The 16,232-nt window shown below is 48.7% G+C and overlaps 1 protein-coding gene and 1 long non-coding RNA gene across 2 annotated transcripts in view; one reads left to right on the forward strand and one right to left on the reverse strand.

The window, feature by feature from the left end:
- The window catches only part of PDE9A (phosphodiesterase 9A), a 50,725-nt gene extending 41,009 nt beyond the window's left edge, over positions 1-9,716 (reverse strand). The window contains exon 1 of the mRNA XM_064647009.1: positions 8,884-9,716. Coding sequence (XP_064503079.1) covers positions 8,884-8,952 — 69 coding nt within the window. The 5' untranslated portion in view covers positions 8,953-9,716. The remainder of the gene's footprint in view (positions 1-8,883) is intronic.
- On the forward strand, positions 8,819-15,965 carry LOC135410359 (uncharacterized). The gene is made up of 2 exons (XR_010428645.1): positions 8,819-8,928; positions 9,697-15,965. It is a non-coding gene; the product is annotated as an uncharacterized LOC135410359 (long non-coding RNA).
- The last annotated feature ends 267 nt before the right edge of the window (positions 15,966-16,232 follow it).

Here is a 16,232-nt window from a genome sequence, read left to right on the forward strand (position 1 = left end):
GGAGCATAACAGAGGCCAAAGACAGGAGACTACAGCAGTTTCTACAGCTGTGGCAGTGAGCTAAGATCATGCAGGTATAGGGTTTCCTATAAGGAAATTCCAGGTTTCCTCATAATACACATCAAAAAAGTGCAGGTCAGCACAGCCCAAAAAAAGCCAGGGATGGACCTCCTGACTCATCTCCTAGGAAAAAGAGTGAACACAGACCACATTGCCTGGTGGTACGAGAGTCTGCTGCAAGACCAGTCAACACAAGACACTCAGTTGCCATTGTCATTTCTGAAAGCAAAGGCAGAGCCAAAATCACGTCTAAGCAGAGTCACAGCAGTGATACACCGCCTGGGAAAGGGAAACAGAGGCCTCTGCTTCAGCCTGCAGATTGATGACTAAATGCCACGAAGAAAATCAGCCACATATAAACCCTGTTAATTGCATTTCCCTTGGATTCGTGCCAGGAGGAAAAGAACATATTCCTCAAAAGTGATGCAGCATCTGCAAACAATTTGTTTCCCCTGTTTGAGAGTTGCCACGATAACATAGTTCAGTCCTTGTTACTGTTAGCAAAACTCCTGAGATGGTGGATGCCCCATCCCTGAAAACATTCAAGGCCAGGTCTGGTGGGACTCTGAGGAACCTGATGCAGCTGGAGAAGTCCCTGCTCATTGCAGGGGGTTGAACTAGATGACTTTTAAAGGTCCCTTCCAACCCAAACCATGCTATGATTCTACCACGTGTAGAAAAAAAATGACAGGAAAACTAGTCCTCTCTGAATGTTTAGCTTGTTTTTTTTCAGTAAGTCTCCATCAAGACCAAGGATCAGCCCTTTGATTTAAGTGGGGAATGCTGCCTGTCTGCCTTGGAACGTAACGTGACGCAAATGGGGGAAAAGCAGAATGAATAATAACTGAGGCTTTTTGGAGTGGAAATAATATTTTGATGAAGCATGCAGTGACTGCAAAGTAGGACAGCGTGGCTCGATGGGGATGCCTGGTCCCTGGCCTGGAGCTCACTTCTGTGGGACTGGTTTCCTTCCTGGAGACAGTTCTGCATTTTTTGAAACATTTTTCTTCTGAAATAAGGAGCCATTGTCTCTTAATCCATAGTATCCACCTCTGCTCTAGGAGGATTTGAAAACCCCTCTTGGTCAAAGTAGGGATTAAGAGCCTTAGTACTCTGGCTGGCTATCCCACTCAAAGAGGGAGTTCAGATTAAGGACTGTGATGGAGATATTACTAAGGGACCATTGTGCACATACCCTGCAGTTTACAACTAATCATGCTGTATTTTGCTTTCAGATAGGATGGGTAAAAACACAGCTTACAAATCCAATTTCTGTTCTATATTTGATCCTCAGAACAGCTAATCCTCTCTGTAAACAGCAAACCCTGTCCACAATGTTATCATGTTCTGATCTCTTGTCAGTAATTGTGTTTTGTTCCAAAAATTTAACTCCTGTTTGATTTTTTTTACCCTAGTAAAATTCCTAAATAAATAATGCAGAAATATTTTTGAAGCCAGAGTGCCCTCAGTTTCCAGTTCTACTTATTTTTTCTGGTCTCAGCCTGCTGTGTTCAAGATTTGAGCACTTGGTGATGTCTTTCATTCAGCTCAATGAGCAATGTTCAGAGTCAGGGCTGAAACTGCAGAGTTGAAACAATCTAAATTATAATCTTTCACTAACGAGATTGGGGGATAGCGTGTCAGAAAAGATTCTGGTAAAACTCAGTTATGTATCTTGCATGGGCTGTGAAAATTGCTGGTGGTTCTGTAAGAGCAGCTTTCATGCAGGATTTATGAACTGCGAAGGCAAAAGGCCAATGTGAAATTTTTCATTGTGATTTTTCCCTGTCTCTCCAGTGGCCCACATCAAACCAAAGCAGGATACAGAAGTTTTAGATACCACTCTGTAAGAATCACTGGAAGGAATTCATAGTTGTAGATATGTAAGAAAATAGGTCTTCCTCAAAAAATATCGATAAATGACTTATCAGTTATAGTCCCCGATATCCAACAGAACCCTAACCTAAAATCTCATATCTAAACATCTTCCAGGTTTCTCATTCTTTGAATTCAGATGCAAACATAACATGAGCCCAACTATACCCAAATTATCAGTCTCTCTTCTATTTCTTGCACTAATTAAGAGCTGACACTCAGAAAACCACTCATTTATCCGAGCTTCGAATGTTGGGCGGTATTAAAAATAGTCTGCCAGAATCACCATCTGTTTGATGCAGTGGTAGCTTCTGCAAGAGAAGAACAGAGAAATCGGTGCATGTGTGCATGCATGTACATGTGTGGGGGAGAAAACATGAGAGCCCTCAGCTGGGAGTGTGAGCAAAAATGAGAAGTTCTGCGGGCGCCTCAGACGCCACTTCTGCCAGAGGAGGAGAAACGTGGTAGATGTTCTGCTTTCCACAGATGGAGCTCTGTGATCCTGCTGATTCACACTCACCTTTGGGCAGGGACATGGCTCGACAAAGTTCATTTCAGCACAACACCCGAGTGGAATGTTCGGGGGGGATTCGTGTGACGTAACTTTACCCGTCTACAAGTGCAGCATCTCTGCTATGTCTCTCTGCTGTGTGTCTCTCTGCTAGACTCCCTCTCTTGCCAGCAGAGAAAGAGGATGACTTCCAAACGGTAAATTAGCTCACGTCTCCAAATCCCACTTTTAAGATAAGATGTATCATCCCCTGGTGACACCACCCACCTCCCCTGTGACTGCAGGGCACCCTGCGTGACTTTTTTGGAGCAGTCAGCACTAACTTTGAGATGGCTGTGGCTCATGGATAACGGGGGTGAATCCCACTAGTTTCCTAATTATATGCATTACCCTAAAATAAGAAACAGGAGCTGCCAGACAGAGCTGACGTACCAGGATCCCGAGGCATGTGGCATGTGGTAAGTCACAATTCCCTTCCCTGTAACATCCCTGAACAGAGAGATGTGGGAAAAGAGGCTTTTCTCTTTCTAGGAAAGGAAAATTGTCTACAATACACTCATATATGTGTGACCCCAGGACAATTTTGGACGCCATGGAAAGGGACAGCGTGGCAGAGGTTGGTTTTTTCACTATGGGCAATGAAGGATCTCATTACTTTTTAGGGTCATTGGGGCTCATGGCTCATGAGGGTTACATTTAACAGAGACTTGTGCAACCTACTGACTATACTAAGGGACATATTGCTAATATTCAGTACTAATAACTAATGGCAGAATATAACCAGGAACCAGCAGCGCTGATTGTGAGGGGCCGAGCTGAAAGTTTCTTATTTTCTGCAGCAGAAACGAAAGTATTTAATAAAAGTATTTCAGACTTTGACAAATAACACAAATGTCTATACTCTGTTTTTTTTTCTCAACATAAAAAGGGCACAGATTTGCTGCTAATGGAATACTAAGTGCAATTAACCCTGCAGCACATGAATGCATTAGCCTTGAAATGTTTTGTAAACTGGATAATAAAGAGCTTCAGCACCAAATGTTCTCACTAAATGTGAGTGAGGCTAGGCTGTTTGTTTCAAAACTACTCTCATAATTAAAGTCTGACATTGCAATGTGCTTGATAATGTAGGACTGTTAGAAGGGTAATGTTAGTTTACAGAGTAAGGAAAAGCAGGTATGGAGAGAGACCAGTGAAAGGCCAACTTTCAGCTATAGAATTAAGTTCATGAGAAAGGTGAGAGAAACAGAATGGTTTTGTCTTGTTTGTACTGAGCCAGAAGAGTTATATATGAGGAGCATAAGTTGCTATGGTTGGTTTGTCCAAACTCATGGGTAGAGTCACCTACAAGTAAAGTCTTAAACTTACCCTTTGTCTTGACCAGTGTGAACATAAACTGTAATAATTATGTTAGACTGAGTGTGACTTCAGAGAGGTAAACAGCAGCAAACAAGCCTTTCTGGGTGATGGGTATGGAAGAATTATGGAGCTACCCTGGAATTATGGAGCTGTGCTGGGATTATGTTTTGTTCCCCCAAATGCTTTGAGAAGCCCTCGCTGGGGAGGAAAGAGAAGGGGGAGTAGGGGAGAGACAGGCCCCAAGTATGACATTATCCTTCAGTTTTTAAAAAAATTTTAAGCCATTTTTACTCCTTAAAATGTTTGTGTGCTGTAATGTGTCGGAGTTTTAGGAACCTGCTGTTCATTTCCTGCTCTTTTACAACAAGAACATCCAGCAGGCCCCTTGAATTCACCAGGGCCTGCTAAAATAAGAAAGCCAAGGTTAGCCAAGACCAGTGGCCAGACTCAGTCTGTGCTACATGGCACCCTCCACACCCACAGAGACCTTCCAGCAGCAAGCAAGTGGCCTTGATCACACAGAAACATACTTATGTCTCACTGTGCTAAAGTAGGATTTGGGACCAACTTGTCACTGCATGAGACAAACTTGTGAAAACCAGCAGGACAGAGCAGAACCCAGAAGTGTGTCCATGTCCTGACTACCCATGAACATCCCCCTGTGCACCCCTTGGATGGCTGGCAGATGAAAGGGTGTTCCCCCAAATCATCAGTCCAAAAAGACCAGGGATGGGGTCCATGTGCTGAGAGAGTCATCAGGATGCAAAAATATTTCATCACTTTGAGGGGACCGTCACATTATTATTTTTCTTCTGTGATTTGTTTTCAATCTGAATCCAGTTTGGCGTGTTAAAAATAGCATGGTGAGCTTTGGAAAAATCTGTTGGGTTTGCTGTAGCCTGGGCTTTTATACCACAGATGCTGCTGCTCTAACTCAAAAGAAAAGCTCACATGACAGGGACGATTCCTGCGCGCTGATGTTTTGATGTGACGGCCACGGCACCAAAATGCTGCCTGAGCCTTGTCCTGTTCCTTGTGTTCCAAGAGGAACAGTGGACATGGATGGCTCAGTTCAGTAGACACCCAGAAAGCCTGAACTCAATAAATTCCTTTGAGAAAGAAAAAGAAGGTAATTTCTCTGTTAAACATCCGGAATGACTCAGTAAACCAGAAAAATGACTCTAGAATTCTTCACTTGCTTTCTGAAGAAGCGGAAAATACCACACTGAGTGATTTCATGGAATCCTTGACAAAGGCGGCGGTCCTTTTCTTTTTTTCCAGTTAGTTCAGGCTCTGTACCCCTCTGATTTTCCATGCTTGATACAAATATGATGTTGATTAAGTCACTGGAAACAGAAATCCTCTTGAATTAAGCATTTTTCTCAGAGGAACTCCTTGCAACTCTGTAAGCAAAGCCACTACCCTGTGACATTTGAAAAGGAGAGCCAGGAAGCCACCCAGCTGAGAATAAGGCCACTGACTGGTTCAGCTTTGCTGCCATTTAAATCTCAAAGGTCAAGAGAAAATGTTCCCAGTAGTTTCTTCATGGAAAAAAAGATTGGGCATGAGTTGGGGAATGTTTCCTTGATGGTGGATTTTTAATTCAAAACAGAATCAATAGAAATTTTTCTTAAAAAACGCAGCCAAAGGGTTAATAATAACACTATGAAGGAAAATAAAACTCCAGATCCAGCTTAAGTTTGGCAGAGCAAACCTCACCTCTCGGCTGAGGTTGGGGGTTTGGATGCTTGACCCCATCTAGTGGCACTCCAGGAACCACGAGAAATCCCAGCCCATGGTGGTGTGTTGAGATCCCCTCATCCTATATGAAATACAGCCATAGCTTCCCCTTGTCCTGTTGTCTTCTCCTTCACCTGGCAGCAGGCCAGGCTGTGGCAGGGCTGGGACATGGATGTGTTTCCCTGTGTCCTCAACCCCAGGGGCATGTGTGTGTCCAGGCAGGCAGGTAATGAACTCCTGCCTGTCTCTGGGAGAGAGGATCCTTTAAAAATAAATAACCTGAGCGGCACTTGTTTCCCCCAGGTGTGCATCCCCTTATGTAGGTGCTGGATGGGAAATGAGTTATGCTGTAATTTCATTTTTCAATCAGCTCCGAGAACGAGTGACCTCTTTGAAGCCTGACTGTGCAGAGCCCTGGTTTGGTGTGCAGCTGTAACATCACAAAGACATTGATCTTCCCTCTCCCACGGCCCTGGCATGGCCATCCCCTCCACTTCCTACTACATTTGGCTCTACTTCTCCCATGGGAGGCCCTCATGCCCTGCCCCTTGACCAGGGCAGAGCTCGAAGCCACCCTTTTGGGGATCTCGAGATCAGGGGCCTGTGGGGGTACCATGGGTGGTGTCAGCTGGTCTGGGGTGGGTCACCTCAGGTCCCTCCCAGTGCAGAGCCCTTGGTGCCCCAGAACAGAGAGATGTTCAGTCAGCTCTGCCCCCTGGAGAGCCCACCCCTGTGGTCAGCTTTGGTGAAGGCCATTTTTGGTCATGTCTCTGAAAGGTCAGCTTACCAAACTGTGACAAACAACTGGCAGCCATTGCGGGCATAGGAAGGATGGGGACAAGGGGAGAGGGTGGGAGCTGAGGGAATTGTGGAGGTAAGGGCTAGAATTTCCCAGCGTGATGTAGGAGTGATGCACAGCAGCAGTGGGCTGAAATTCCTTCTCCTCCCAGCCTCCCACCGTCCTCCCTCAGGAGGCTACTGGACTCCCAGGTGTTCATGGCACTGGCCTTGCAGATGTGGACCTCAGCTCTTCCTCTGGGACATGCTGGCCTTGGTGTGGTCCTGCCTTCAACCCCTGCTGATGGTGCCTCCTGGCACTCCTAACTCCTGGGAAGGATTTCAAAGCCAGCAAACTCTTCTTTCGTAATCCCTTCGTCCCTCTGCCCTCCCTGCTGTGCCCCTGTGGACCTGCCAACACACAAACCCACTTAGCTTAATTCCACACTCCCACTGCAGAGCGCTTTCAAAGGGCTCCTCTGCAACACTCAGGTCCCCGGGGGAGGCAGCATGTGGCTCTCTGAGCCGTGTTTGTCCCTTCATTTACCCCCGTGCCGAGGTGAAACAGCTCCTCCCAAAGTCAGCAGCACATGTAGAAATTCAGGATGAGGCCATGGAAACACAACACTGCCTGTGAGTAATTGTCACCACAACGAGTGCCCACCTCTATTGCACGACTGTGAGACCAGCAGGCCAGTTGCAAGTTGGAGCTGAGCCTTTTCAAACTCAACAAGTGCTGTTATAATGAAGCTCCGTTACTGGTTGACAAGTAGCTTAGCATTGATTTAATGAGTTCCCTTTAGAAGCCTCCAATGCTGCATTCCTTGGAAGATTAAGGGCTGTTGCTTTTTTTTTTTTTTTTTTCCCTTCTGCTTCTTTCTAATGATGTTGTTACTGAGGAGGCAGGAGAATCTGAGATATGCCCTGCTTACCGCTGGGTGAACCCCATTTACACAGCACTTTTACTCCAGGAATCCTTCCAAACACTGCACAGATGGAATTTTACATCTGACAAAAGAAATAGATAACGTTTATCGAGCTTAAACCCCCTTAATACCGCCTGAGTTTGCATTTGCTTGCTCATGTGACTGTGCCTCTTCTGTGTTTTTAGTGTCAAAAGTACTCTCCAGAGGCTGCCTTGAGAAATGCTGCATTGTTTTCTTTTTAAGCCAGTATAGATGACAATGTGCTTTACTGATATCTATGGAAACGCTCAGCACTCTTTCAAAATGTGGAAACATTTTTGTACTGAGCTGTACAGGCACCGGGGAGCTCCATACAACCCTTGCTTCGGGGGGCTGTCAGGCAACCAATTAATTAAGCCCCCGGCAAAAGAGAATCAGTGCCCTCAACTCAGAAGAGCCGGCACAAGAAGACAGAGGAAGAGGGGCACGTCTAAAACAGATGAAGAGGAGCAGCGTTCTCTGGGAAATCTGGCACAGATTTGGATTCTCCAAGGTCTTGTTCCTGAGGACACGACTTTGGCGGTCGCGTTGGGTCTCCAGGGCAGTGACTGTAGGCAACGGAGACGTGCGTGGTGGGATGGGACTGTGAGTATCAGCTATTTAGTCACTTCTGTGGTCACTCGCACAGCAAAGGGGAGGGAAGAGAAAGGGCACCTTCTCTGTTTCTTTTTAAAGGAGAAACTAAGGGCGAGGATGGATGAAATGAAAATTTAGAGCAGGAAGACGAGAGATTTGCATTTTGCAAGTCAGAGTTTACTTGCTCTGGGAGCCTCGCAGCAGCTCTCTGCTACAGAAAAGGCACTTGGTTTGTGGCCAAAGAATTGCTGACAAAAAAAGAAAAAAAAAAAAAAAAGGAAAAAAAGAAAGACTCGCACAAACGCGGCGGATTGTTTCTCTTTAAAAGCAGTGGGCCGCCAGCCCGGCAGCGTGAGAGCTCTCCCTTTTTAGCCAGAACACATTTTCTCCCGCAGTTCCCCCTGCGCTGTGAAGCGTGGTTAACCAAACAAGGCAGGCGAATGGCAGGGGAAAGTTTTAATTAACGCTTTATCGGCGTTTCACGAACAACTCGGCGGAGGCGGCGGGGACCCCGCATCCCCCCGGCGATGCGGCGGCACCACCGCCGGGCACCGCCTGCCCTTCGGCGCGGCCCTGGGAAAATGCCCATCGCCAGAACCCTCCGGGAAGGCAGTGTCCAAAGGAATCGGTGCTTTCCCGGCTCCCACTGCCTGCGGGGAAAGCCTCGCCGCAGGCAAAACTTTGTAAACACGTCGCGACGCGGCTCCAGGAGAGGAAGCAGGGATGCGAAACCCCAGGATCCCCAACGCCGGCAGGGAGAGCTGGCAGCGAGTTAGTGCTGGCAGCGCCCAGCCCTCCCCTGCTGCCAGCCTCCCCTTCCTCTTTAAATAAACATCCGTGTACAAAGCAGAAGGCACTCAAGATCCCCCCTCCCTTTCCCCTTAGGAAGGGATTTGGAGCCCGCACCGGCGCTCAATGCAAACGCGCGTCTGAGTCGCGGCACAGAAATGAGTCGTGCAGCGAACACAGCCCCGCAGCCGCCGTCCGGAGACGCTACTTCGTGAAAAACAGCAAAAGTACCTTTTGAATTCTTCCATCAATATCCAAATAAATACACTTGGGCCGGTAAGTTGAGGAGGCAGATCCCATCTTGCTACTGTTGGGCTTTCACCGGACTTGTTTCCAGTGTCAAACGGAGCAGAAAATCAGGTTTATCCTACCAAGCCGAACCACCGCTGTCTGGCAGTTTGGTGTCCCCGCTCTTCTGTATCCCACTGTACTCTCATTCTGGGAAGGTCCCTCCTCTAACATGCATGCATTTTGCTGTGCCTCTGTATCTCTCTGCCACCTCCTTTTAGTTTTGCTTCCCTCCAAATCCAGCTGCTTCGGACAGGGAAAGACACAGGCTCCAGATGCTCTCTGCGAGTCCCCGTTCCATTCCCATAGCAACAACCCCTCCTGGCTTTAGGGTTGAGAGCTACTGGGCATCGGCATTGTGGCTCTGCCCCTGGGACTGACCAGCTCCTGTTATGCACAAGACCATGTGGCACTTATCCCTCGGGGGGAGAAGGGGGGGGGGGCTGAGGAGGGGGAGAACCCTCCTGCATCAGGGTGGTGAGAGACGTAATTTGATTTTGTGATGAAATAGGACCATAATTATTAATTAGTGCCTCTCCTGGTGAGCTGCTCGCACCCTGCAAGCAGTGTGATAGGGTCCCACCTGGAAGTGCCCTGTGCTGGAAGTGCTTTCAGACACACGCAGCAGCTGGGGCTCGGACCATCTCAGCCCAAACCCAGCAGCTCCATTCCCACATCCCTCCTGTCATCATTACAAGGACAAAAAGAAAAAGCAGCAGCTTTTTTTTTTTTTTTTTTCTTTTTTTTCCCCGTAAGCTCCAGAAGCATGAAGAAAGTGCAAAGCCCATGCTCTCGCCCACCGCCATCCGAGCCACCCCCGGAGAGAAGGAATTTGTTATTTTAAGGGAATGTGAAATATCCTGGCAAAGGCATCTCCTGGGAGAAGGCGCAGCCGAGAAGCAGGAGGGAGCAAAGCATCCGACGGTGTGTTCTCGGAGCGGATGCCGAATGCCATCTGCTGAGCTGCGCTGCAGAGCCCCGGGGGAGCCGGAGCGGCGGCAGCGGCGGGTGATGCTCGGTCACGGACGGGAGAGAGGTTTGGAGGCAGCGGTTCCTCCGCCCTCGCAGGGCGAGAGGTGCCCGATGGGCTGCAAGCCTGGAAACAGCGCCAGCTCGCTGTGTTTTCTGATGGAGGGGCTGCAAGAACATTTCCCGACCACCTCCCTCTGTGCTGCAGGCTGGGAGAGCCGGGCTTGGGACAGCGGGGTCGGTGCTGCCCACCCTGCCCACCCCTAAGCCTTGTTGTAGCCGGAGTGAGACACTCCCGACCCACAGGCTCAGGCACCAGGAGCAGCCTCGGCTGCCCTGGAACACGCACGGCTTTGCCTCTGAGTGAAAGGGATTCCTGAGGGCTGGGGGGCTGAGCGGGTCCCAGAGCCCGTTTGGGAGGCAGAGCCAGGCTGGCCTTTCAGACTGAAGCCAGCAGAACTCCTAAAGCCCTCAGAGTCAGTGGCAAGGTGACAGCTTTGGGAAGTGCAAGCCTCTGCTTCTCATCCTTCCTCTACCAGCTTGGAGGTGGCACTGGAAGTCTTCCAGGAGAGATCCTTTGCCCCTGCTAGGCTGTCCCCTGGGTGGTGTTACAGTCTATCCCATAGAATCATAGAATATTCTGAGTTGGAAGGGACATACATGGATCATCGAAGTCCCACTCCTGCCCCTGCACGTGACAGAATCACGCCATAAGCTGTCCTGGAGGTTACCCTCTAGGCTATTTTTCAGCCTATCCCACAAACTATCCTGCAAACTGGATAATCCTGGAGGTTAATCCCTTGGATAATTCCATAGGCTATCCCCATGGCTATTCTGACATGGGCACAGCTTCTCCCACTGCAACAGCCCTTCCACATCAACCCCACTGCTTCTGTACATCAGTCACAACTTCGGTGACCCATCCCTTCATCCCCTGCTCTGCCTTAATCCTGTTTTACCTGAGTGCCTTGGTTGACCTTGTCAAGCAGCAGATACCTGAGGGAGATGGCCAGGATGACAAAAATGCAGCCATCTAGAAAGAGGCATCCAGGGCACTCACACTGGGAGATGCACATGGGGCATTTGGTCTCGTAGAGGAGGGGGCTGAGATCTCCCCCTGCGATGACCCACTCCTGGAGTGGTCAGACAAGGTCACTGGTGCATTGAAGGATTTGACCACACATCACTGAGACATCTAATGATCAGACCCACACTGCTGAGCATCTACCTTTTGATTTCTATTTTAGAAAGCAATCACCTTCTCCAGCCAGCAAAAAAGACAGGCTCTGAAATCCAGGTGATGATCCCAGTCCTGCCTTCCCATCCTTCTTGTCCTATCTACTCTCCCTGTGTATTTAAAATAGTGTTCCTTAAGGTCCAGTACACACACATCTCCCCTTAATTACATTAATATTTGTTGGAAAAATTGCTTTGCTGTAAAATTGCTGACTATTGTGCTTTTCAAGAACTTTTCATGTAGAAGGGAATCTACCAAAGCTGAGCTCCCAGAAATTACAACAAAAGCCTGATGCAATTGAAGGCACAGTTCAAGTCCATGCCTGAAAGACAGTATTCATCAAAGAGGATGTGCAGTTCCCTGAGATAACTGCCTGCCTTTAGTTGGTTTAACCTTCCCAAATTTCCTTGTTTCCTTATACACTATGCAGCGTGGGGCAGAAATGACTGGGAAGCACTGTCCTATCTTATCAAATCCTTCAACAGTTCATCAGCTGGGCCAAATCCAGGCAACACAGTGCCAGAAAACGATTATCCAGCATTTGCCCTACAGGAGTGTTTTGCCCAGCCCAGGGCAGCACCAGGCTGTCTTCCCCCCTGGCCACAGGCCATCAAGGGTTGCACAGCTCTGCTTTGCCTTCCCTGCTAAGCTGTTTACTGAGGCCAACACACACCTCTCTGTACACTCAAACCTTGAAAGTAGGTGTGCCTTTTGGAGAGCTGTGGGGCTTGAGCCTTTGGCCCAGCGACCTGGCAGTGCCCCAGCCAGATGTCACTCCCAAGGACTGAAAAAGGCACCTCTGTCTCCCGGTCCTGGCACCCGCTCCATGTCTGTGGTTCAGAGGCAGCTTTATTAGGGTTTCCAAGGTGTAACCAGAGGATATTCAGACTACACATGGTTTGCCCTCAGACTCGCTGCTGTCGAGGCACAAAGCACCCACGCTGGCTTTGTGTGGGTTGAGATCTCCCCGTGCTGCAAACCCTGCTCAAAGAGAGAGGGAAAAGCTTTAGGGATCAAAAGGGCTGGCCAGGCCACTCTCCATGTGGGTCTGGGATGGGATGGCACCATTCCTGTCCCCTCCCATCCCTGCCTGCAGCTGCAATGATGCAGAAGAGACAGAGGCAATGAGCCATGGAGGACGAGGTGGGGCAGCACCACGGACTGCCAGCCTTCATAGTCCCTCCAAGGATCTGCCCTCATCAGACATGTCTCAAGGTAGCAACATCCTTATGCAATAGCCTCTCCAAATCTTTCCTTTCCCCAAAGCATTCCTATCAATCCCACTCATCTATTTACAGCCATGGCATGGGGTTTCCCAGACTTGCTTCTCCAGTCCTGAAGCTGCCCTGCTCACAAGGTGGCTCCCCCAGCCTCTCTAAAACCTGTTTTTCCTGCAGCACTCAAGAAATTAGTTTCCCCTTGCAGCCTGCTGTGAGCACATCCAAACCTGGGAAGTGCAGGGCAGTGATCTTCAAAGGGATTGAGATAGGGAAAAAAACCGTAATTTAAACCTTTCAGTGAAAGATCTCCTGTTCAGTTTTTCTCAGAGAAATGCACTTCCACATGTCATTGCTGAACCCTCTTCTCTCAGTCCCTGCTGTGCTCTGACTCTCCTTGCCCTCAGGGATGAAGTGAGGCATCCGGGTGCCCTTCCTGCCCCTGCCCTGTGCCCTGGGAGGCTGCAGGGCTGGACACAGCACCAAACAGCTCACCTCACCTGGAAGGGCAGGGAGAGAAAACCCTGGGATTGGTGCAAAGCACAGAAAGTACCTGAGTGCCCTTGGAGGGGGCTGATTAGGGTCTAAGGATGTGTTTGGAAATGCCTCCTGAGCAACTGTGACTGGCAAAGTGCAGCCTGGTCCTAGGAGGTGATGGGCAGCTGGAGTGTGACTCAGGCCAGGTATTTTAAGGACACTGATATATTTTCAACAAAGACTGCCTAGAATTAAAAACAGAGAATTTTTAAAATTAATGTTTTTCCTTACCTACTCCCTATCTCAGCCTTCCAGGTGCTTCCTCTGCCCACTAATTCCTTCTCTTGCACGTCCCCTCCTTCAGCTGCAGGTTTGTCCATCTCTATGTTCCCACAGGGCCTTGTCCTCCCTCAAACCTGCCAAAACACTGGATTGCCCCTGTAGCTGGGAAGGTTTCCCCTTCACTCTCACAGCTCCTCTTCCTATTTTGCTCAGTCTTATCTCCCTCCTTTTACCATCTTTGGTGTTTCGCCATTTTTTCTCCTGGATGTTTCTCCCCCACAGACCTGAAGTCCTGCAGACTTCATGCAGGAATTAATTGCCCTTGGAGTTTTCTCTGTTAACAGCTAAAGGTTTGCTGTGGCAGTGTGAGCTCCTCCATGCAGAGCATGGCTGACCTTTCCAGCCCAGCTCTCACTCCTTTCCATAAGCCCATGGAAAGAATATTCCTTGCTGCATATGGAAATTTTAGCTCACTTCTTTGCACAATTTTTTTTGTACACTGCCAGGTTTCCACAGGACCAGTCCTGGAAACGATCATATTGAATGTTAATTAGAGAACGAGTGATTATTAATCTCAAGACCTTTGTATGATTTGTCCATATGGACCTTTATATCATCTGCCCCTGGAAACCCGTGTTTGGCCCTTCACCACGCAGCACCTCGGCTCTCCACATCACTCTTGGCTCCAGCCCCATTTCTGGGGCTTGTTGCTCGCCCCAGCCCCATTCCCAGCTCACTCAGTACAGCTGCAATCACCTGGTTTCCATGGCAACCCCCCGGGAACGTGGGTCAGAAGAGAGCTGTGACATCTTCTGACGTGGCTGGTCTGGGCACCAGGGTGCAGGTCCGGAGCTCTGTGGGCGGGAGACGTCGTGTTACTCACCCAGGAGCCAGCTTTGCTCTCTAACCCGGCAGCGTTGGCCACCTCGGTGACAATGCTGCCTTTATTCTCTTTACAATTGTTGTTAAAATTCGGGTACCAGTAGTTCTCTCATGTCTCAGTGCTCAGACGTACCAGTTAATAGGCTCAGATCTTGGAAAAGTGCAGCAAACCCTGTTGACTCACAAAAACCTGTCCACGTGTGCAGTGCTGGTTTGGAGAAGAAGAGCAGACTCAAGCCACGGGCAACCCTTTATTTCACTTTAGGAAAGCACATGTCCAATACAGCATCTGGCATTTCTTGACTTTTCTCTGTTGAGGAAAAAAAACCCTTCTTTCTCCTGCTGCGCGTTAGAAACTTTATTAATAAAGCTTTTTTCTGAAGCACTTACAATACCTGGCAGGTCCCAGGTTGATTTCCTGAGGGTCTCCCAGCGGTGCAAGCCCATTGCCTTTCCCTGCTGGGTGCAGAAGCAGCTCAGCCTCCACAAGTGCTTCCTTTCACTGCAGCACCAGGTCCTTGGCACAGGCTGTGTCCAGATTTCACTAAGAGCACCTTGCATCACCTCCCAGGTGACCCCTTTCCTCCCCCCAGGAGCCCACAGGACCTCAGGGATCCCCATGCCCCATGCCGTGGGTGTGGTGTGCTGCTCGCTGTCTACAGAGAGCTTTGGCTGGTCTTTCTTCCACTGCCACCTCTCTCCTTGATCTTCAGCTTCCCTTCCCTCTCTGCTTTCCATTTTCTACCTCTTCCCTTTGTTTCTCACTCCACTCCCATCTCCTCAATCCAGCCTCTGTTCCTAGGCCTTCATTTAAAGTTGGAAGAGAGCCAAGTGTACCTACACACATACACACACACACACATCCCCTAACTAGCTGCTAACGAGCCTCCTGCATCCCTGGAGTGGAGCTTCTGGGAAAGCCCAGCTAGGAAAGCTGTGTTTTCATAAGGTTATGGAAGAAATTAGGAGACCCAACTGGAATTTTCAAGAGCTGATGGGGGGAAAAAAAATAAATGAAATTAAGTGTGCCTGGAGTCACCCACTAGATCATGCAGAGGGATGATAGCCAAGAAGTGGAAAAATCAGTTCCCCCTACGGGGCAAGGTTGGCTCTTGCTCTTGGCAGGAAAGCCTGAGTGGGGGCTGCAGCCTATGATCCCAAATGGGAGGGAAGGGATATGTGGCTCGACTTGAAGAAAACTGCCTGGCATTTTATGTGGTGCAGGAAAGTGAAGTTCCCTCAGATGCCTGTTTTGGGAGACTGCCATCTGAGCAGCTCAGGGCTGTGCAGTGACTCACTGTAAATCAGCTATTCCATCTCTCTGACAAGCAGACCTCAGACACCCTGAAGTCTTGGCAAACTGAAGATTAAGGGTTGCTAATACCGGTTCCAGCCTGATGTAATCTGTTTCACAGTCCACAGATGTGGGGCCTGGGGGACAGGGGTGTCCCTCTTGTGCCTTGGCTAAAGACCAGACACAGGCAGAGCAGGAGGGAATCATTGCTACATCCCTGACTCATCCCCGGGTGCCTCCTTGTCTGCACGCTGACGATCACCCCCTCCCACAACAGGAACCACCATCACATCAGCAGGAACGTCTGTGAAACGTTTCACTACTCGGGGTTGGGAAGCTGCACCTCAACTGCATCACACCCACATCCCATAAACACCAGAGCAGAGCCATGTGAATTCCTGGGTGTGGGGGGGGGGTTCAGCAGAGAGGAACTTTGAACAGTTCTTTGCAGTACATTAAAAATTGGACCTTTTATGTTAACATTATTTCTAAAATACCAGTCTTCATAAATAGCTTGAGAATACCTCAAATACGTAATATTTTTACATAATGTATGTATTTTCTTGTATTTGTTCTGTTTGCACAGTGGTGTTTCCATTTACAGGCAGAAGCACATTTTCTCAATAAAAGTCGCTTTTGGGGGGGAGGCCAAAAAAACCCCCACAGACTCTGTGTGAAAAAGATGTCAAAAGCCTCCTGTAGCACTTGAAGTGCCTGATCTGCTCCACCAGAACACTGAAGGCAGCATGAAATGGCCAAATTTTTAACTATTCTTGCCATTCCCAAAACTATGTTGAGTATTTCTTTTCCTGGGAGCACTACCTAGACAATCACCCATCACAGGCCTCTCCAGAGCATTCTCATCATCTCCAAAAATCACAGGTCACAACTAAAGAAGCTCAACAGATTGGATGAGAAGTCATTAGTGCCTTCT

The sequence above is a fragment of the Pseudopipra pipra genome, chromosome 2 (genome assembly GCF_036250125.1).
Source record: "Pseudopipra pipra isolate bDixPip1 chromosome 2, bDixPip1.hap1, whole genome shotgun sequence".
NCBI lineage: Eukaryota > Metazoa > Chordata > Aves > Passeriformes > Pipridae > Pseudopipra > Pseudopipra pipra.